Source organism: Sminthopsis crassicaudata, chromosome 2 (assembly GCF_048593235.1).
Source record: "Sminthopsis crassicaudata isolate SCR6 chromosome 2, ASM4859323v1, whole genome shotgun sequence".
Classification (NCBI taxonomy): domain Eukaryota; kingdom Metazoa; phylum Chordata; class Mammalia; order Dasyuromorphia; family Dasyuridae; genus Sminthopsis; species Sminthopsis crassicaudata.
The window spans coordinates 202,188,599-202,211,315 of NC_133618.1; the positions used below are offsets into that span (position 1 = coordinate 202,188,599).

At 33.1% G+C, this 22,717-nt stretch overlaps 1 protein-coding gene across 12 annotated transcripts in view; it reads left to right on the forward strand.

Annotated features, from left to right (window-relative positions):
* RNF144A (ring finger protein 144A) overlaps positions 1-22,717 on the forward strand; it is a 161,362-nt gene that overhangs the window by 22,352 nt on the left and 116,293 nt on the right. For 9 of the 12 annotated variants that reach the window (XM_074288085.1, XM_074288079.1, XM_074288078.1 and 6 more), the window contains one exon: positions 8,222-8,270. The exons of 1 other annotated variant lie outside the window; for it this stretch is intronic. Coding sequence is in view for 2 of the 11 variants with exons in the window: in XM_074288075.1 (XP_074144176.1) it covers positions 8,222-8,270 (49 nt within the window). In the remaining 9 variants the exon portion in view is untranslated. Of the gene's footprint in view, positions 1-8,221; positions 8,271-9,663; positions 9,700-22,717 lie in introns of those variants that run through there. 2 more of the 12 variants (XM_074288083.1, XM_074288082.1) reach the window with 2 other exon arrangements.

Genomic DNA, 22,717 nt, shown 5'->3' on the forward strand with positions numbered 1-22,717 from the left:
TAAACAGAGAAAGGCTTTATTGAAGCTTGACAAGAAATCTATTCATATTCAACTTTGCTGGACTTCCCTAGGGTGGCTGTGAGCAAAATACTTTTGTAAACTGTAAAACTTTATAGAAATAGAAGCTATAGTGAAGAATAACTATAATAATAAAATAATGAAAGTTCTTTCTGGCTTATGGTAACATATATAGTAATAACCATAATTATTATTTTAACTTTACTATTATTCTTACTAAAAAGACCCACCAAAACATAGAATATTCTCAGATGCTTAGGGTGATTGTAACATAAGCATAATTGTTCATAGATTTAGAAGCATGTTCTTCTTTGGCCTTTTTTTTTTTTTTTTTTTTTTCACTTAAGAGAAAGAGGCAGGATGCATCAATGTAATGGCCATTGGATTTATTGTTAGAGCACATTAGTGTAAATTCCATCTCTACTACTGCTCAGTTTCTTCCTGTAGAACTAATGGATTGATTATATATTATACATATATCATAATTTACGTATATTATGATTATAATGCATATTAATAATATTATATATAAGATGCCTTCTAGGATAAAATTTATCATTTTAATCATTTGTGATGAAGGGGAGAGATGATGGATTTTACAATTAAAGGGACTTTGAAGATCATTTGTATTCCCCGTTTAGAGATGAGGAAGCTTGGACTTTAGTAATTGGCTCAAGATTAAAAAAGATGTAAGTAGTACAATCAGATTTAGAAGCCAAGTTTTCTGACATACAAGTATAGAGATTTTTTTTTATTTTTACTATATCATTTATATTATATTTTTTATTTCCTTTTTGTGGGGGTCATTAGTCATCCATCACAAAACAGTTCTCATATTACAAAGTGCTAGGTAGGTGGGAGAAAAAAATAATCCATTTAATAATTAAGTTATCTTACTTATTTAGGGAACAAAAAGTATTCTGAAGTATGTGAGTGTTGAAGGAGAATTTGGATATAAGTGATTTTATACATATATATCCTGTGATTGAAGAGATTGACTCTGTAGATCAAAAAAGGAGAAGATATACACTTTTAGATTTGAATAAAATTAAAGATTTGAAAAAAGGTTGTACCCTTTATGGGGCTACATCAGCTTATGTTAAAATGTTACTAGATGGTTTGGAAATCCATAGCAAGAACATGTTTAGAACCTGGACAAAATCTGTGGCTTGCGGAGTTTCATGAATTATGTAAGATCCAAGTCAGATGCAATTTGGAAATAGGAGTTAACACACAATTCACTTTTGAGCACTTAGCTGGTGAAGGTTGGTATAGAGAGAATTCAGAACAGATTAATTATACCATGACAGTGTATGAGCAAAGTGCTAAGGCTGCAATAAAAGCTTGGGGTACCCTCCCTGGACAGAAAGATTGGGGAGAGGCTTTCACTAAAATACAGCAAGGTCCCAATGAACCTTTTGCAGATTTTGTGGGACGTTTGCAAACTGCTGTCAAAAGAACTATTGGAGAAAATGCAGCTACAGAAATAATGACCAGACATCTGGCTAAGGAAAATGCCAATGAGATTTACAAAAGAATTATATGGGGATTAGACAAAGATGCTTCTTTAGAGGAGATCATAAGACGCTGTGCTACAGTGGGAACAAATACTTTTCACACCCAGACTATGATGAACATGGAAAAACAGGGTCCCTCTTGGCAAGGGACTTCTAGAGAAACTCGTCGATGTTTCCAATGTGGAAAAACTGGACATCTAAGAGCTCAGTGTAAATATGGAGATAGAGTGAGAAGACAGGGTGAAAGAAGACCTAAAACTCCATGTCCAAAATGTCACAAAGGCTTTCACTGGGCCTCAGAATGCAGATTGACCCAGGGAAATGAGAGGCGGGGCCCAGCTCCAAGATATCAATCAAAGGATAGGTGGGGCATGATTGCAACTGAGGTTACACCCAAAGAGCCTTTAGAAAGTCAGGACTCTGATGTGATCTATCAACCAAAAAATAATCACATGGAAGAAAGGGATTATCTGATCAGTCAGCCAAAAGGCAATCAGATAGCAGAAATGGATTACACTTGGGGAGAATACAGGCATATTAAACCAACAGGGCTGTGTCCAGTGCAAACAACTCCAAGGTAATTGCCAGATGATGAGAAGAGATTTAGAAAGTGGTAAATAGAAGGAAATTAGATAGGTTAACTGCCTGGGAGAGAGGGTTTGCTTGTATTTTAACGGGCAGAAGGAAACAGATGAAGAAGGAAACAGATAGGTGGCAACAAGCACCTGGAGAGAGACAGAAAAAGAGAAAAACCTCAAAACAAAGGAGAAAATCTAAGAAACATCTGACACTGAAAGAGCATGGCTAATAAGAAGACTGTTAAAGAACTTTAAAAACCAGCAGGAATCATTGGATTTCCTAACACAAGATGAGACTAATGGACAATGGACTTATGGACATTTATAAATTCTCAATTTATGATTATTTGATCATGTTATTTGTTACATACTTCTAACATGTGTTATGTTACTATGTTACTATGTGTTTATATAATCTATGTAATTATGTGTAATGCCTCCTATATTGATGGATTTATGTTTCAAGGTCATGACCACCCTATATTCTAAATCAAAAGAAAGGGTGAGATCTTCTCTTTTTTTTGCTAAGGTCCGGACTAGCCCCTCTGAAGGGCTCAGAATAAGTCCTTGTCAGGATAAGCAAAAGTCCTTGCCCCACGTTGGGTGCCAAATTGTAATGTTCTGTCGTCTCCAGAAACTGCTGATCGCCCTCTGGGAGGAGATCTTCTGTCTCAGCTCAATCTCCTGGTCAGACTCTTCTTCCTGTAGAGAGCCGTCAACTCTGACCTAGAGTAGACCTCTCCTCCAGGTCCAATGTTGCTTCTTTTATCCTCCCAGAGAATGGGCGTGGGATAACTCAGGAACTTGTGGGAAAAATATTTCAACCAATGAACTTGCTCCTCTAAAACATGTAGACTCCTCCTCAGAAGTTCAGAGGGGTAAACTCCCCTTAAAGGTTGGAACCAAAAGGTGTGGACTAGAGAATTGTTAAGTACTGACTTAGCACTTAGTAAGAACCTAACATCTCATTATCTCATTAGCACTTAGTAAGAACCAAACAAATTTGTATGGATATTCCAACCACTAATGAAAACTGAAGCTTCTTATATTCTTAACCTGATGTCATTAAACTGATTTCTTATAAAAAAGAAAACCAACTGTACTTCAATATGATTGATTTTTGTGGTAAGAGTAATTCTTTGTATTTTATCCTATACATTTAAAAATAATATTCCAAAAATGGATCCATAGGCACATCAACCCCTCAAAAAAGATTAAGAATGTCTGCGTAAGGGGATCATACATGTGACATGGAAGCCATGAGAATTTGTTGCCAAGATGGTCATCCTCTTGGTGCTGAACTCATTTCCATAGGTTCTTTTTAGATCCCATGCACAGGCCATTGTTAAGTCCATACTCAAAAGTCTTTATGCTCACTCTTACTCTTCCTTCTTATGATACAGCCTGCTCCTGCTGTGTCCCTTTACATTGTCTTTTATGTTGTAAAAAATACCTCTAAATGCTTTGTCCCCAATTAAGAAAACAAGAGAATGTTTTTGGCTTTACTGTAAAGGGAAACCGAATTTTCTACAGTATATTGAGGATGGAAACCTCAATCCTAGAACTTAGCTGGGAAAGATAATGAATATTTTGGTTTGCTGACATAAATTTTTTAACTTTACCAGCGAATTTTCTTACTCATTTTTCCAATCTTAGTCAAATACTATTGGACAGGGTGAAAAGAAAAGACAACTTTAAAAAAGTTATATAATGCCATGGCATTATATAAGGAATAATTCAGGGACTCACTCTAGAAATATATGGATTTATCCTCCAGGACATATATTTTGTCAAAATAGTTTTTTGCAATTTCAATTCTCTTTAATTTCCAAATTTGAAAAATATGGGATGGTATTAATGATTGGTAGCTACAATTTTTTTCTTTTATTCTATGAAAAATAAAAATGGGGTTGATGGTTAGGGGAATTTAGCTTACCAAAGTTTAGGGTTCCAGCATTAGATTGAAAAAGTAGATATTCAGAAGGTAGTGACTGCAGTCATGATTTGGAAGTGAGGGAGGGTTAGTGAAAGCAAATAAACATGGGAAAATTTTAGCACTGACATTATGAACTAAACATTCCCACCATAGAACCATAGGTCATTACTTCTATACAGGACCCCTGTAATGGTTAAATCATAGCTGCAAGTGAGAGGCCTTAAGAATAATAAATTGTGGAAGGAAATGTTTACATATATTTACATATATATGTGCATATAAATAACACATATATAACAACACTATTCTAATGAATTTCATGTATCCATGTGATTCCCTTATATCTACCATAAAGTAGATAGTAAAAGAAACGTCATTTTTCAGTTGAAGAAGCTGACATTCAGAATGGTTAAATAACTTGTACAAGGTCTCACAGTTCTCCAATAGCTATCATGATGAAAAAAATGTTGCCTACTATAGATTTTAGAGTATCTGCTTCAATAGTATTATTGAAGTTTAATTCTCAGGTCTTTTTTCTCCCCAGGCTATCAGGGTTAAGTGATTTACTCAGGGTCTCACAGCTATTAAGTGTCAAGTTTCAGGTTAGATTTGAACTCTGATCCTCCTGTTTCTAGGGCTGATATTCTATATACTCCACCACTTAATTGCTTCTTCTGAAGTCTTAGTATTTCTGTGCCATTCTCTTAATCTTAAACATTTGCCTAGTTATTTTATTTTTTCTTTGAATTTGCTTAAATACTTCCCTTTATACATAGGACTATAGGTATAGTCTGAGCTGAATTATAATAAGCAAACTGAATGGAATTATAATTAATGGTAATTTATAAGTTCTATTTTCTTATTGGGGTGCTTGTGGGACTCCAAATAGATTATTGGTCACTTCTAAATTTAATTATTTGTAAGCCTGTCAAAAACAGAATTTGATGGGACAATCATCAAGTATCTATTATAAATGTAGTTATACCAAACCATGAGAAAGATAAAAGTTAAACAAATCATAATTCTTCTAATTCTTGTTCTCATCATTTAGTAAAGATGAGGTATGTTCGCAGATATTTTTTATTTTAAAGCTTCTTATTTTCAAAACATAGGCATAGATAATTCTTAACACTCACCCTTATGTTCCAAATTTATTTCTCCTTCCCCCCACCCCCTTCCCTAGATAGCAAGAAATCCAATATATGTTAAATATGTGCATTCTTCTCTGCGTATTTTGGCAATTATTATGCTTCATAAGAAAAATCAAATCAAAAAGGAAAAAAAATGAGAAAGAAAACAAAATGCAAGCAAACAAAAACAAAAACAAAAATGAAAATACTATGTAGGGGGACAGCTAGGTGGTGCAGTGGATAGAGTACCAGCATTGAATTCAGGAGGACCCGAGTTCAAATCTGGTCTCAGACACTTAACACTTCCTAGCTTTGCGACCCTGGGCAAGTCACTTAACCCCAGCCTCAGAAAAAAAAAAAAAAAGAAAATACTATGTAGGGATCCACACTCAGTCCCCACAGCCCCCTCTCTGGGTGCAGATGACTCTTTCTACCATAAGACCATAGGAACTGGCCTGAATCACTTCGCTGTTGAAAAGAGCCACATCTACCAGAATTGATCATTATATAATCTTGTTGCTACAGACATTTTTATAGTGAATTTTTCCACTACAAAATAGAATTGCAGTAAGGAGGCAGCTAGGTGTAGTGGATAGTGTTCTAAGCCTGGAGTCATTAGGACCTGAAATCAAGTATGGCCTCACACACTTACTAGGTGTATGACCCTGGAAAATTACTCAATATGTGCTTCTCTTTATCTACTGGAGAAGGAAATAGCAAACTACTCTAGTATCTTTGCCAAGAAAACTCTATGAACTGTGTAGTAATGAGGTTTCAGATATAGGTAAATCAATTGAACAATAATAAATACATTTAAAAAATGCAATATGATGTGGTTTGAGGAGTAGCATAATATAGAACTACAAAGGTAAAGTGAAACAAAATTATGGAGATACTTCTCTGACAAGTTAATGACATTAGGTTTCATTCAATAATAATTTAGGATTAGTTTGCATAGAAGAAAAAAAAGATTCTGAATTTGAAATGACTTTGAGGGCCTAGGTTAAAATTTCAACTCTGTTATTCTTTGGCAAATGCAATTGTGTCATTTTGGGACTTTAGGTAGGTCACTTAATCTGTCCTGGCCCTCAAATTTCTAATGGTCATCTAAGGGAGTTGGACTAGAGTGACTTCTAAAGTCTCCTCTAGCGCTTAAGTAATGATTGAGTAATTAACTGTTCCCATGTATAGACATGGATCTTTTTAAAAATTACTATTCCTAATAGGGCCCAAAGGATTTTAATAGATTAAGTAACATGATTAGTTCTATACATTAGGAATATTAATCTGTCATAGTCATGTCAGGGAAAGAGTAGCCCCTCTCCCAGAGAGTTTGGCTAGTATCTTAGCACAGCTTAGAATCTTCAAATCAACCTCTTGAAGGGATTGTAGGTGAAGGAGGGCATGGTAATAGATGAACATGGAAGATGTTTGTTCCTTGATCCTGGAATACAATGAGGTTGTGTAGAAGCAATAATGAGCCTGACCTGCCTAGTAGTGGCTCTCACTGTATTTTATTGTGGAAACCTAGCTTCCAGCGAAGAACTCAAGGTAATTAAATTGCAGAGACTATGACCTCTGCTAGTGAGTCATGGACTTTCAAGGAAACATGCTTTCCTTCTTCCCTTTCCCTCTTCCTTCCTTCAATAATTTCCTTTTCCCATTCCAGTATCATTACACATTTAACTTTCAGTTCATACAAAAATTGAAGCTCTCTTTTAATAAATATAATTAAGATAAAGTCACTGACTTTGTCTTCTCTACCTATCTTATCTCTGCCATATGATGAAAAGTGTAACTCATTACTTCTGAAATCATGATTCAGCATCATTGTAGACATCAGTGTTTTGAAGTGTTTGAAATTATTTTCTATTGCATTTCTATTATTTCATAAAATGTTCTGGTTCTGCTTATTTTATTTTATATCAGTTCACACATAAATCTCTAGGTTTCCCTTAATCTGTGACTTTAAACATTAATTATGCTTTAGTGATATTTTATTAAGTATATACTATAATTTGTTTAGCCATGCCCCAACTGGGGATTATGTACTTTGTTTCTAATTCTTTTCTATAATTAAAAAGGCTGCTATAAATATTTTAGTCAGCTAAATGTTATATTGCAGAGGTGTCAAAATTTAGTTCTGGAATCAGACTAAGTAATTATTGGGAAATGTTTTTTAAATAAAAATATAGCACAACATAATTCATATTAATATAGGGTTTTCTAAGTCAATATATGACTTCAGGGATAATTTCTTTTTGAGACTGATAATACACTAGTACAGTGGATTGAGTGTTGGACTTGGAATCAGGACAATCTGAGTTTTTGAATCCTGTCCCAGATACTTGCCAAAAATGTGATACTGGGCAAATTAGTTAATGTGAAATGGTCTTATTTTCATCATCTGTAAATGTAATAATAGCACCTACCTTTTAGCTTTGTAGTGAGCTTTGTAAACATTATATTGCAATATGAAATGCTATCTTTCATCATCATTATCAGTCGTCATCATCATCATCATCATCATCATCATCATTTCTTCTATGATTTTTGTCATAATTAGTTCCAAGTAGTAGTTTAACTCAAAGATTTGTACTGTTTCCTGACTTTGAGGATGTAATTCCAAATTGTTTTTCTTATGCATAGATCAATTCACAATGCCTCCAGAACTTCATCAGTGTTTCTGCCTCCCACAGCTTCTCTTAACAATTTGTCATTTACCTTTTTGCTATCTTTGCCAGGCTAATAGATTAGATGTTATTTTAATTGATCATATTATTTATTATTTGAAATTTTTTTTGGCTTCTGATAACTTGTGTTTTTGAGTGGAAAATAATCCATTTATATTCTATGACCATTTGCCTATTGGGAAATAGCTCTGCTCTAATGTATTTGTATCCATTTCTATATACCTTAGCTATCAGATTTTTATCAGAAAAATGTGCTGCAAAGATTTTTTTCCGTTTTTCTTTTACTCAAAATTTATTTTTAAAAGCTTCTACATTTATGTAATTAGAATTATTGATTTTGTCTTTTTAGGATCATCTTTCACATTGTTCAAGGACTCTTCTATCCATAGTTGTGAAAGGTATCTTCTTCTTTTCTCTAATTTTTTATAATATTGCCTTTAATGATCAAGTTTCTATTTGGAATTTATTGTGGTATATGGTGTGACATGTTAGCATAGACCTATATTCTGCCAGATTGCTTTCCAGTTTTCCCATCAATTTAAAAAACAAAACCAAAACAAAACTTTGTTTAATTTTATTACATGGGACGTCCTTTCCCAGATAGTTGTTATGTGTAGATTTATAGAACATTTTCTGCTATGATTGAGTTTATGTGGATCTTGTTTTTACCCAGTCTACTTTATTGACTAACTTTCAATTTTTCAACTCGTATCAAATATTTATAATGGTTATTGCTTTGTAGTACAGTTTGATATCAAGTACTTTCCTCCTTTTTTCATTCCTCTTTTTTTTTTTCCATTACTTCTCTTGAAGTTCTTGATCTTATATTCCACTGGATAAATTTTGTTACAGAATTTTGTCTTGTGTATAAAAGTAACTTTAAATTTTACTATTATGACAATATATTAAGTAATATTATAATTTTTATTATGTTGTCAGGGCTCAACTATGAACAATCAATGTCTTTCCAGTTATTTAAGACTTCCATTATTTTTGTAAAGAGTACTTTGCAATTGAATTAATACAATGCCTGATATTGGTTTAGTAGGTTGACTCTCAATTATTGGCTATATTTTCTAATTATTTTGAATGTAATTACTTTTTTAAAAAATCTGCTGGGTTTTATTCTCAGTGTATAGAAAGGCTAATTTTTTTTTCATTTTTACATTCTATTATTTTATTGGTATTGTTTATTTGTTCAGTTGTTTTTATTGACTCTGAAGTTCTCTAAGTAAACTATAGTATCATCTAGAAATAATGATAACTTTGTCTTTTTTCTTTGGCTATACTTATTCTCTCAATTTCTTAATTTTGTGTTATTGTAGTAGCTGACATTTCTATAAATATATCATAATGGGGTGGCAATAGACATCTATGCTTTAACTTTGATTTTATTGGAAAGGCCTCTCTGTAGTCTTTTTCCATTACAGATAAATACAACATTTGATTTTAGACATTGGATAATATTTTAATGAAAGATCTACCCATTTTTCTTATGTTTTTAGTGTTTTAAAATAAAAGGCTATTGTATTTTTTCAAAAGTTTTCTCTGTCTGTTGATATAACAGGACTTTTCATTGTTATTTAATATGGCCTATTATATTTGTAATATTCCTAATATCGAGCCAACCTTGGCTTTTTAGTTTAAATTCAATCTGATCACATAATAATTTAAAAATTGTTTCTGGAGCATCTTTGCTAATTAATGCCTGATTTAATAATTTCTCATCTATCATCATTAGAGATATTGTTCTTTAGTTTTCTTTCTCTGCTTTATCTCTCCTTGGTTTAGGTATCAGGACCATATTTGTCTCATTGAAGGACTTTGGTAGGATGTCTTCTTTCTCTATTTTGGCAAATAACTTCTCATAGAGTCATCAATATTTGTTTGAATGTTTGATAGAATCTGTAAATATATCTGCCACTTCTCTCTTTTTTTTTTTTCTTTGTTCATTCATGGCTTGTTATATTTTTTTTTTCTGAAATTAGGACATTTAAATTCTCTTGTTTTGTTAACTTTTTATATTTTCTGCTTTCATAAGTAATCTGTTACATTTGCTATCAGTTTTGTTGGACTATAATTAGGCAAAATGGTTCCAGTAATTTCATTCATGCCATTTTATCTATTAAAAATTCTCCTTTTTCAATTTTGATTTAATCAATTCAATTTTTCTCTTTCCTTTTCAAGTTAGCTAATGATTTGTTATTTTATTAGCTTAAAAAATCTAAATTTTATTTATAAATTTAGTGATTTTTTTCAATTTTGTCTTTTTGATTTGCAGAATTCTTATTTTTATGTTAGCTGAGGATTTTTGATTTGTTGTTTTTCAAGCTTTCTTTTTAGTTGCACACAAAATTCATCAATCTGTTCTTTCTCTCTTTTGTTGATGGAAGTATTTAAAGAGTAAATTTTCCCTCAAGGACTGCTTTGGCTGCATCCCAAAAAGTTTTGGTATGTCGTCTCTTGTTTAACTTAATTTAAAATGATTTGTTGTTTCTATAATTTATTATTTGATCAACATATTGTTGAAAATTATTTACTTAGCCTCTAAATTTGAAGGCTGTTTTGAAATACCCATTTTTGATTATATTTTATTGTATTGTTATGAATAAAGGATATTTCTTATTTGCTTAAGAGTTTTTTTATCCCTTTGCAAATGGTCATTTTTTTTGTCATGCAAAACTGAGAAACATGCATTTCTTTGATTCTATTTAGTTGTCACCATCAAATCTCTAATATCTAACTGTCTTAAAATTCTGCTCAGGTTCTCATCTTTTTTTCTTGTTTATCTTCTGTTAGATTTTTCTAGATCTGAAGCATATGTTGAAGTCCCAAAGCATTAAAATTTTGTGTCTATTTCTTTGTTTTTAGTAACTTTTCCTTTATCTGCCTAGGCATTATAGTTTTCCATTCATAATTATTCAGTGTTGATATTTTTTCATTACCCACAGTGCTTCCTTTAGTTATTATGTAGTTTTCTTGTTTATATTTTTTAAATACATTTCTTTTTAGTTTGATTTTTCCTGAGATCATGCTTTCTGTCTCTATTTTTTTGAGTCCTGAAACATAACAAACCTTTTTTTTAGGCACTCATTCTAGGGCTGTGTGAATTTTGAGTGCTGTGTGAATGCTTCAAGTGAGGTTTTTTAATAAGCTCCAGGTTGTTGCAATCTGCCTTGTAATTCATTTTGCTATCCTCCTATGTTTTATGGGAAAGTTTATCCTTTCCATATTCAGTTGTGATTTTTAATTATATTTCTCCATCATACCTTCTTATTTTTCTTTTATTTTCCTCTTCCTTTCTTTACAAAGAAGAATAATGCGGGAAAATGAAAAGGAATGGGATTAATAATAGCCATTTATAATGAAAATGGTGTGATCCTTCTCATTTCCAGTCCTTTTACCAAATCTAGATTTTAAACATTGTTTCTTAGACTTTTTTTCCCCTCACTTTTTAGATCCTGTTTTATGTTCTGTCCTTTGGAGTTATGTTTTGTTATTTTTGTTACTTTTCTCTTACCATTTTAGTCTCTGCTTGCTTAAAATCTCTTTTTTTCTGCTCCTTGACTCCATTTGCTTCCATGTGGATTTTATTGCATTTATACATGAAATTTTATATGTGTGAACAAACTTTCTTCCTTTAGTAGGTCCTTAGAGTAGGGTTCTTGAGATTCCTATTTTTGTATTGTTCTAGCATATTTCAATGATAAGAAATAGGGAATTCCTCCTCCGTTTTCTTCATTTTTCCTACTGCATTCTTTTTTCTATTTCTTCTTTTTCTTTTCTTTAAACAAGTGACTATATGCAAGTTGATCTTCGTTAACTGTGACCCTTGAAAACAACTAGGTGCTGAAGGGACACTTTTCTCTTTGTAGCAATCAACAGTTGATCATCATTTGTCTTCTTAGAACTTTCTCAATATAGTTAACTTTATGAGTTTTTCTTGTCTACTGTGAGTTTCTAAGGGTGTTTGGAGCACTGCTGTTTTTATTAGGAATTTCTGAAAGCCTTCTGATGGATTAAAAAATATATTTTTTCTCCTGGATGATTATAACCAAATTTTCAAGATACTGTTCTTTTTTTTTTTTTTTTTAAAGTCTTTTTCTTTTGCCTTTTGGCATATTATATCCTAAGATTTCCTCTTCTTTATAATAATTGCAGCATAGGTTTGTTTGCCCTTTATTCTGGCTTTATGATCCTTGTTTTTTTGGATTATTTTCATTATTTTTTTTCTTTGATCTGGAAGCTGATATTTTTATATGCTTTTAATTTTCAGTTTCTTCCAAAGAGAAGACTCTCTGTTGTCACTTTGATCTCTAGTTTTAAGAGATTAGGGCAATTTTCTTGAAAGATGATTGCAAATTTTTTTTGTCTGGTTTTAAAAGTATTATCAAAATAACTTTTCAGTTTACTCATTTTTGATAGTAGTTATTTTCATAATTTCTTCTAAATTTCCAATCATTATTATAATGGAATAGGCTGTATATCCACATTTAGCCCTCATAACTCTGGACATTGGAAATTACTGGCATTAGGATTCTTGGGGATCTTCAGCCACCTTTTTCCTTTATTGCAGCCATTGATTGTGGGTTTTAATATTTTTAGAAGCTATTTGAACATTTCTTTTTCCATCTGCTGGGGTAGTTTCCTAATAGAATTTTTATTCCCCAACAAGAACAAGATCTTGTCTGCTTTATATCCTATTTATTGAAAGTCACATTTCTAGCAAATATGAATAATCAAACGATTTCTGTACTGATAATGTCCAAAAATGTATATCTTATTTTGTCACTTGAGCTTCACTTTCAAGAGAAGGTGAAGCAATTTGCCCTCTGTAATAATGATTAGATACTTCATTGATCATACTACTTAAATCTGTAATACTCTCCTTATTGCATTTAGAAAGAAACTGGAGATTCTAAAGTAGAGTGAAATACTATTCTACCTACCTGAGCTCCTAACACAGATGTTAAGCAGTAATAGCTTCAATTATTCCATATTTTTATTTATTAATTTTTGTTAACTGCTTGTATTTTTACATCATATTCATGAAGCTGAATTTTTATTTTCTCTAGAGCCAAACTTGGTCATTACAATTGCAAAGGGTTCAGTTTTTTCCCTTCCCTTCCTTCTCTTCCTCTTTTCTTTCTTTTTCCTCCTCTTTTCCTTTTTTATTGACTTTTTCCCTCTTTTCTTTTCCCTTTCCTCTTTGCTTTCTACTCCTCTTTCCCCTTTTCTTTTTCCTTTTCCCCAGTCATAACTTTCATTTTTAACATCTTTACATTATTTAGAAAATGTCATTATTTTGTAGCTTCTCACCATAAACTTGAATAACTGACTCTCTATAGTTTGAGGCTGTTTGTGTCTCCAATTTTTGGGCCAGTGAAACAATCAATTTCTGGTCAAGTTCAGGTATAAGAGTCTAAAGGAAAAAAAAATAACCTTAAAAAAAAGGCTATATCTAGCCTTGGTGCTGATTATGTAATATTTTCATTGCCTAATTTCTTTTAGTATTTTCATGTTACTCTCCTTCCCCAGTGATTTGAGAATTTGTCCTTAGCTCAGATTTTAGCAACTGATAGTTTCAGAATCATAAGAAAATAATCTCTAGTTGTCTTCCAGCTCTAAAAAAGGGTTCTTAGTACAACTCATACCCTTCCTACTGTGAGTTTGATGATACCTTGGTTTAGAAATGATTTTGTAAAATTGAATTTTAAATGGAAAATAAGCTCAATTTAAGAAAAGTTTAGATAGAGGATGAGTTTTGCTTTGGCAGGATTTTAGCATCTGTCAAAGTGTAATTTAAAAAAAAAAAATTGCTTGCCTTGTGCAAGCTGCTGAGTTGTTGTTTTGGCAAACAAGAACTATTTACTTATTTGTTGTTGTAAATGGGAACAAACCAGGGTTTTGGCACTGTGGCAGGTGAAACTACTAAAAAAAAGTCCATAATCACCACTCCTTTTCTCTCTTTATGTTCCCTGGTCCCTAAGCTTTTGTAGTTATTTGGATTTTTCCCCATTGGCTGGCTGTCTTATAAACTGGGAATTTTGGCCAATGCATCTTCATATTTGCTATAAACAGATTATTTGTTCTAGCCTTGAAAAATAATATTTAGGACTTTTTGTAATTAAAGCAGAACTAAAAGATGTATACAATTCCCCTTAATAATGAAATTTATTTACAGTTAGAAGAATTGTATTAAAATCTTAATTCTGTATTAGCATGCTTCATAAGACATAACCACTTTCTTGGCCTTCATTTCTGCATCTATAAAATGAAGGGATTGAGATAACCACAAATATCCTTTCCAGTTTTAAATTCCTGTCATCCTGAAAAGGAAATAATTACGAGTTAAAATGGTCAGAGAAAGCTTATTACCTATATGACACTCGGCAAATCACTTCATTGTTTTTGTCTTCACTTTGTTAATTTTAAAATTTAAGATAATGCACCATATGATCTCTAAGGTAGGTCCCTTCTGGTGTTCTTGTGATATTCCTTTTAGCTCATTCTGTCCCCATTTTCTCTAGTCTTTGATGAAGAAATGGCAAAGCCTAATCCTGTTCCTGTGCTCTTGATACCAAACCTTTGCCATCTTTTCCAAGAATACTTTACCCTCCTTTTTAAAAGTTTTATTCTTTTCCTATCTACTGGTTCTTTCCTTTTTGCCAAATGTGTCCTTGTCTATCAATCCATAAAAATCTTTGCTTGATCCTTTCGTCTCCTTAAATTATTATACTATATTTTCATCTGTTTTCTAGTCAAATTATAGAAGAGGCTGTTTACTTTCCTCAATTTCTTCTTAACACCTTGCAATTTGCTTCCTGACCTCATTACCACAATAAACTCTTTCCCCAATTACCAGTGATCTTCTAATTATGAAGTCCTCTTCTTTGATGCTCAAGTCTAATATTATTGGTTATTATCTTCTGCCTAAAATTTTATGATAGTTTTCCTCTTACCTGTCTGATTGCTCCTTCTCATTCTTCTTTGCTTATGTAACCATTTATGTCCAATTACCTAATTCTGGGTCTCAGAACTTCAAGGTTCTGTCCTGAGCCCTATACTTTCTCCACACTTAAGATCTCTTATGGTTCAAATCCAATTCTTAACTCCTTTCTGACTTACTTTATCAAAATGTCATGTCCAAATGTGTAGTCAGTATCTCAAACTCATCAAATCCAGAACAAAATTTGATTATCTTTCAAAACTTCCCAGCAAATCTCTCTTTACCCTCCCCCCTCAATCCTCCAATTTGATTTGGACTTGTGATTTTACTAGTGGGAGGGCAGAGGTGTTCAGAGAACAGGCTGAAATGTTCCTGGATGTTCCCTGAACCAAATTAAAGTGCAATGGGGAAATAATTCACAAATTAAATAAAAATACAACAGGGCATAGATAATATCAATATCTTTGTTTTCTGAGTCACTATGCACCCTACAAGGAGTTCAGTAGTAACCCCCATTTCTATCCAATTTTGACATAACTAATGCAGGGTGCTCCAGTAGTAACCTTGGAGTCACGTTCTTTTTCTCTTACTTCCTTTCACTATCAATATCCAGCCTGTTGCCAACCCTTATTCATTCTATGTCTACAAAATCTCTCCTCTTCTTACTAAAAAGCTTATGGAAATTGCCTCTTTCTTAGACTATTACAATACCTTCCTAATAGGTCTTCCTTTCTAAAGCTGTGAAATTCTTTTTTAAAGGACAGATCTAACCCAATCATTTCCCTGTTTAAGAAGCTGCACTTCTTTCCTCCTTCTGGAGGACAAAAATTCTAGTTCTCTTATTTTGCACTTAAGACTGCTTCACAATAGGACATTTTCAGGCTCATTGCATAATCCTCACACAATCTGCCTTCCATCTGAACTGGCTTGCCTTTTCTTCCTTGAGCACATTCCATTTCTATCTCTGCATTTGCTTTGGTTGTCCCCCATACATTCAACAAACTGCCCATTAACCTCCACCTCTTGTTTCTTTCAAGATACAGTTCAGGAACTTCTTCTTCCAGGAGACATTTATTAATTCCCACTGTGACTTATGTCTTTTTCACGGGAAATTAATTTGTATTTTATTTATACTATCTTGTACTTGTTCTTAGAACATAAGCTTCTGAACAACAGGTACTGTCTTACTTTATCTTTGTATTCCATTCTTAGGCACTTAGTAGCTGCTATTAAATGTTTGAAGGAATGTCAGAAGCTTTAGTTGAGGTAAGCTCATGAAAACAATACTGGACTAGTTTAAGAGTTTAAAAGGTAGGGGAAATGGTGGAAGCAAATACGCATTCAGAAAGCCCAGAATAAGGTTGAGTCAGTGAATCAAAGACTATGATGGTTTTCTGTCTTTTTTTTTTTTAATACATAAACTTTTTTAAAATTTATTTTTAAATTTCATTTATGTTTTTTTTGACAGTATATATGCATGAGTAATTTTTTTATAATATTATCCCTTGTATTCATTTTTCCAAATTATCCCCTCCCTCCCTCTACTCCCTCCTCTTGTTGTCAGGCAATCCCATACATTTTACATGTGTTACAATATAACCTAGATACAATATATGTGTGTAAATCCCATTTTCTTTTTGCACATTAAGTATTAGATTCTGAAGGTGTAAGTAATCTAGGTAGATAGACAGTAGTACTAACAATTTACATTCACTTCCCAGTATTCCCTCTCTGGGTGTAGTTATTTCTGTCCATCACTGATCAACTGAAAGTGAGTTGGATCTTCTTTATGTTGAAGATATCCACTTCCATCAGAATACATCTTCATACAACATTGAAGTGTACAGCGATCTTCTGGTTCTATTCATTTCACTCAGCATCAGTTCCTGTAAGTCTCTCCAAGCCTCTCTGTATTCCTCCTGCTGGTCATTTCTTACAGAACAATAATATTCCATAACCTTCATATACCATAATTTACCCAACCATTCTCCAATTGATGGACATCCATTCATCTTCCAGTTTCTAGCCACTATGAAAAGAGCTGCCACAAACATTTTGGCACATACAGGTCCCTTTCTTCTCCTCAGTATTCCTATAGGATATAAGCCCAGTAGTAGCACTGCTGGATCAAAGGGTATGCACAGTTTGATAACTTTTTGGGCATAATTCCAAATTGCTCTCCAGAATGGTTGGATTCTTTCACAACTCCACCAATAATGTATTAGTGTCCCAGTTTCCCCACATCCCCTCCAACATTCATCATTATTTGTTCCTGTCATCTTAGCCAATCTGACAGGTGTGTAGTGGTATCTCAGAGTTATCTTAATTTGCATTTCTCTGATCAGTAGTGATTTGGAACACTCTTTCATATGAGTGGATATCATTTCAATTTCATCATCTGAGAATTGTCTGTTCATATCCTTTGCCCATTTATCAATTGGAGAATGGTTTGATTTCTTATAAATTAGGGTCAGTTCTCTATATATTTTGGAAATGAGACCTTTATCAGAACCTTTAACTGTAAAAATATTTTCCCAATTTGTTACTTCCCTTCTAATCTTGTTTGCATTAGTATTGTTTGTATAGAAACTTTTTAGTTTGATATAATCAAAATCTTCTATTTTGTGATCAATAATGATCTCTAGCTCTCCTCTGGTCATAAATTCCTTCCTCCTCCACAGGTCCGAGAGGTAGAATATTCTCTGTTCCTCTAATCTATTTATGATCTCATTCTTTATGCCTAAATCATGGACCCATTTTGATCCTATCTTGGTATATGGGGTTAAGTGTGGATCCATATCTAATGTCTGCCATACTAATTTCCAGTTTTCCCAACAGTTTTTTTCAAATAATGAATTTTTATCCCTAATTTTGGTATCTTTGGGTTTGTCAAAGACTAGATTGCTATAGATGTACCCTTTTTTGTCCTTTGTACCTAATCTGTTCCACTGATCGACTGGTCTATTTCTTAGCCAATACCAAATGGTTTTGGTGACTGCTGCTATATAATATAGCTTTAGATCAGGTACACCTAGACCACCTTCATCTGACTTTTTTTTCATTAGTTCCCTTGCAATTCTCGACCTTTTATTCTTCCATATGAATTTTATTGTTATTTTTTCTAGGTCTTTAAAATAGTTTCTTGGGAGTCTGATTGGTATAGCACTAAATAAATAGATTAGTTTGGGGAGTATTGTCATCTTTATTATATTCGCTCGGCCTATCTAAGAGCACTGAATGTCTTTCCAATTATTTAAATCTGACTTTATTTTTGTGGCAAGTGTTTTGTAATTTTGCTCATATACTTCCTGACTATTCTTTGGTAGATGGATTCCCAAATACTTTATACTCTCAACATTTGTTTGGAATGGAATTTCTCTTTGTATCTCTTGCTGTTGCATTTTGTTGGTGATATATAAAAAACCTGACAATTTATGTGGATTTATTTTGTAACCTGCAACTTTTCTAAAATTTTGAATTATTTCTAATAGCTTTTTAGCAGAGTCTTTGGGGTTCTCTAAGTATATCATCATGTCACCTGCAAAGAGTGATAGTTTGATTTCCTCATTTCCTTCTCTAATTCCTTGAATCTCTTTCTCGGCTCTTATTGCCAAGGCTAGCGTTTCTAATACAATATTGAATAGTAATGGTGATAGTGGGCAACCTTGTTTCACTCCTGATCTTACTGGGAAAGTTCCAGTTTATCTCCATTACATATGCTCCTGATTATTCTGAGGAATAGTCCATTTATTCCTATACTCTCAAGCGTTTTTAGTAGGAATGGATGTTGGATTTTATCAAATGCTTTTTCTGCATCTATTGAGATGATCATATGGTTTTTATTAATTTGATTTATGATGGTTTTCAAAGTCATTATGCCACCTATAGAGGATTTAGCCCCCATTTGTATTTGAATTTAACATTAGTAATGTAGGATGCTCCATTAGCAACCTTGGAGTCATATTTCCTCTATCTCACTCCCAATATCCAATCTGTTGTCAAGGCTTATTCACCCTATTTCTATAAAATCTTTCCTCTACTCACAAAGCTGTAAAAGAATGTGCATTAGGAAGGAAGAAAAGAAACATAAAAGACTATAAAGTAATTTGATATCACTTCTTGGAGACTGAAGACCTCTTTTGATGTTTTTCTGATGGGAATAATATTATGAGATCTTTGCTTTGGGGAGATTAATTTGGGGGAAATTGGGAACAGAGAGACATCATAGTTCTACAGATAATGTCCTGAATTTGCAATCAAATTTTAAAATTAATCTAAGTAGGAAGTAGTGAGGACTTCAAACTAGGCTGATAGCTTTAGAAGTAAAGAGGAAGTGAGCAATGTGAGAGATATTTTGAAGCAAAAATTAGCATATTATGTAGTATGGAAAGGGATAATCTGTACCAATTGATGCCATTGGTCAACCAGCATCTATTAAACCCCTACTATGTTCTAGGGCATTATATTTAGCGCTAGGCAAAAGATAGTCCTTATTCTCAGCTTACAGTCTAATGGGGGAGACTACAGGCAATTACTATGCACAAACAAGATAGAGATATAATAAATTTAATCTAAATGTTGGAGGCAAAGAGCTAGCATTAGGAAGAAGAAAGACTTCCCAGAGAACATGAGGTTTTACCTGGAACTTGAGAGAAGCCAGTGGAGGTAGAAACAAAGGGGAGGAAGGTGAAAGTTCCAGGGATGGGAAATATCCAATGAAATGCATAATGTTGGGAGATGGTGAAGAACATCAAGGAAACTAACATCATGGGAATGGGAGGTGTAAGGTAGAGGTGTCAAATTCCAAAATAGAAGTAGATCCTTGGAACCACATAAGAAAATCACAAATTAGCATCATCTTTGTTGTATTTCATTGATTTCATTTAATATTTCCCAATTAAAATTTTACCTTGTTCAGAGCCCAAAAGAATTTGGCCCACAGGTGAATTTAATACCTTTGGTGTGGGGCCTAAGAAGATTAGAAAAGATTATTCAAGACTTTTAAAAGCCAAACATAGGATTTTATATTTGATCCTAAAGGCAATTGCTGGTACCTAGAGTTAACTGAATGGGGGAAAGTGGTGATGACTTAGTTATATTTTGTCTATTTCTTTTGATATAATTCAGGTACTAGTGGAGCTCTCTGGCTGTCACTTATCATTCCCTCAAATTTTCTTATGACCCTTTCTTTTTGATTAGCTCATTTTCTCTTCTTAGCATACATTTTTAAAGACATTTTTTATTCCTCTTTTTTCTTGAAGTTAGTTATTCATTAAAATTATAAGCTGCTTAGGTCCAACACCTGCCTCTCCATTTCCCTCATCACTTTCAGTTTTTTTGGAGTTAGATTTCTGTGTTTCATGGTTCAAAGGGAGAATATTACTATTAAAAATATCAGCCTTTCTTGATGGGAACAGATTTGGAGCATTAAAGAAGCCTTATGTCTTTCTTTCTCTTTTTTTTTTTTAGCCTTATGTCTCTTAAAAGCAGCATAATGCTACTTTTTTTGATCCTTTTAGGTACAACTAGTCCATTTAAATTGCCTGTCTCATTTGCCAACTGATGGAAAAACTGTATATGTTATTGTCCAGCTATATATGATAATTTAGCAATTGGCATTCTTTGTCCGAGTATTTTCTTGTATATATGGTCAAGGTAGTCCTCCTCCCCCTTTTATTTATTTTTTTTTTTTTAATTTTTTTTATTATATATATATATATATTTTATAATATTATCCCTTGTATTCATTTTTCCAAATTACCCCCCCTCCCTTATTCCCTCCCCCCGACGACAGGCAATACCATACATTTTACATGTGTTACAATATAGTCTAAGTACAATACATGTGTGTGAATATCATTTTCTTGTTGCACAATAAACATTAGAATCCGAAGGTACATGCAACCTGGGCAGACAGATATTAGTGCTAACAATTTACATTCCCCTCCCAGTGTTTCTTCTCTGGGTGTATCTACCTCTGTCCATCATTGATCAACTGGAAGTGAGTTGGATCTTCTTTATGTTGAAGATTTCCACTTCCATCAGAATACATCCTCATACAGTATTGTTGTTGAAGTATACAGTGATCTTCTGGTTCTGCTCATTTCACTCAGCATCAGTTGATTTAAGTCTCTCCAACCCTCTCTGTATTCCTCCTGCTGGTCATTTCTTACTGAGCAATAATATTCCATAACTTTCATATACCACAATTTACCCAACCATTCTCCAACTGATGGACATCCATTCATCTTCCAGTTTCTAGCTACAACAAAAAGAGCTGCCACAAACATTTTGGCACATATATGTCTCTTTCCGCTCTTTAGTATTTCTTTGGGATATAATCCCAGTAGTAGCGCTGCTGGGTCAAAGGGTATGCACAGTTTGATAACTTTTTGGGCATAATTCCAGATTGCTCTCCAGAATGGCTGGATTCTTTCACAACTCCACCAGCAATGTATTAGTGTCCCAATTTCCCCACATCCCCTCCAACATTTGTCATTATTTGTTCCTGTCATCTTAGCCAATCTGACAGGTGTGTAGTGGTATCTCAGAGTGGTCTTAATTTGCATTTCTCTGATCAGTAGTGATTTGGAACACTCTTTCATGTGAGTGGATATAGTTTCAATTTCTTCCTCTGAGAATTGTCTGTTCATATCCTTTGACCATTTATCAATTGGAGAATGGTTTGGTTTCTTATAAATTATGGTCAGTTCTCTATATATTTTGGAAATGAGACCTTTGTCAGAACCTTTGTTTTTAAAAATATTTTCCCAATTTGTTACTTCCCTTCTAATCTTGTTTGCATTAGTATTATTTGTACAGAAACTTTTTAGTTTGATGTAATCAAAATCTTCTATTTTGTGATCAATAATGATCTCTAGTTCTCCTATGGTCATAAATTCCTTCCTCCTCCACAAGTCTGAGAGGTAGATTATCCTCTGTTCCTCTAATCTATTTATTATCTCCCTCTTTATGCCTAAATCATGGACCCATTTTGATCTTATCTTGGTATATGGTGTTAAGTGTGGATCCATATCTAATTTCTGCCATACTAATTTCCAGTTTTCCCAACAGTTTTTTCCGAATAATGAATTTTTATCCCTGATGTTGGAATCTTTGGGTTTGTCAAAGATTAGATTGCTATAGATGTACCCTTTTTTGTCCTTTGTATCTAATCTGTTCCACTGATCTACTGGTCTATTTCTTAGCCAATACCAAATGGTTTTGGTGACTGCTGCTATATAATATAGCTTTAGATCAGGTACACTTAGACCACCTTCCTCTGAGTTTTTTTTCATTAGTTCCCTTGCAATTCTTGACCTTTTATTCTTCCATATGAATTTTGTTGTTATTTTTTCTAGGTCATTAAAATAGTTTCTTGGGAGTCTGATTGGTATAGCACTAAATAAATAGATTAGTTTGGGGAGTATTGTCATCTTTATTATATTCGCTCGGCCTATCCAAGAGCACTGAATGTCTTTCCAATTATTTAAATCTGATTTTATTTTTGTGGCAAGTGTTTTGTAATTTTTCTCATATAATTCCTGACTTTTCTTTGGTAGATGGATTCCCAAATATTTTATACTATCAACATTTGTTTGGAATGGAATTTCTCTTTGTATCTCTTGCTGTTGCATTTTGTTAGTGATATATAAAAATGCTGAGGATTTATGTGGATTTATTTTGTATCCTGCCACTTTGCTGAAATTTTGAATTATTTCTAGTAGCTTTTTAGCAGAGTCTTTGGGGTTCTCTAAGTATACCATCATGTCATCTGCAAAAAGTGATAGTTTAATTTCCTCATTTCCTACTCTAATTCCTTGAATCTCTTTCTCGGCTCTTATTGCTGAGGCTAGCGTTTCTAGTACTATATTGAATAGTAATGGTGATAGTGGG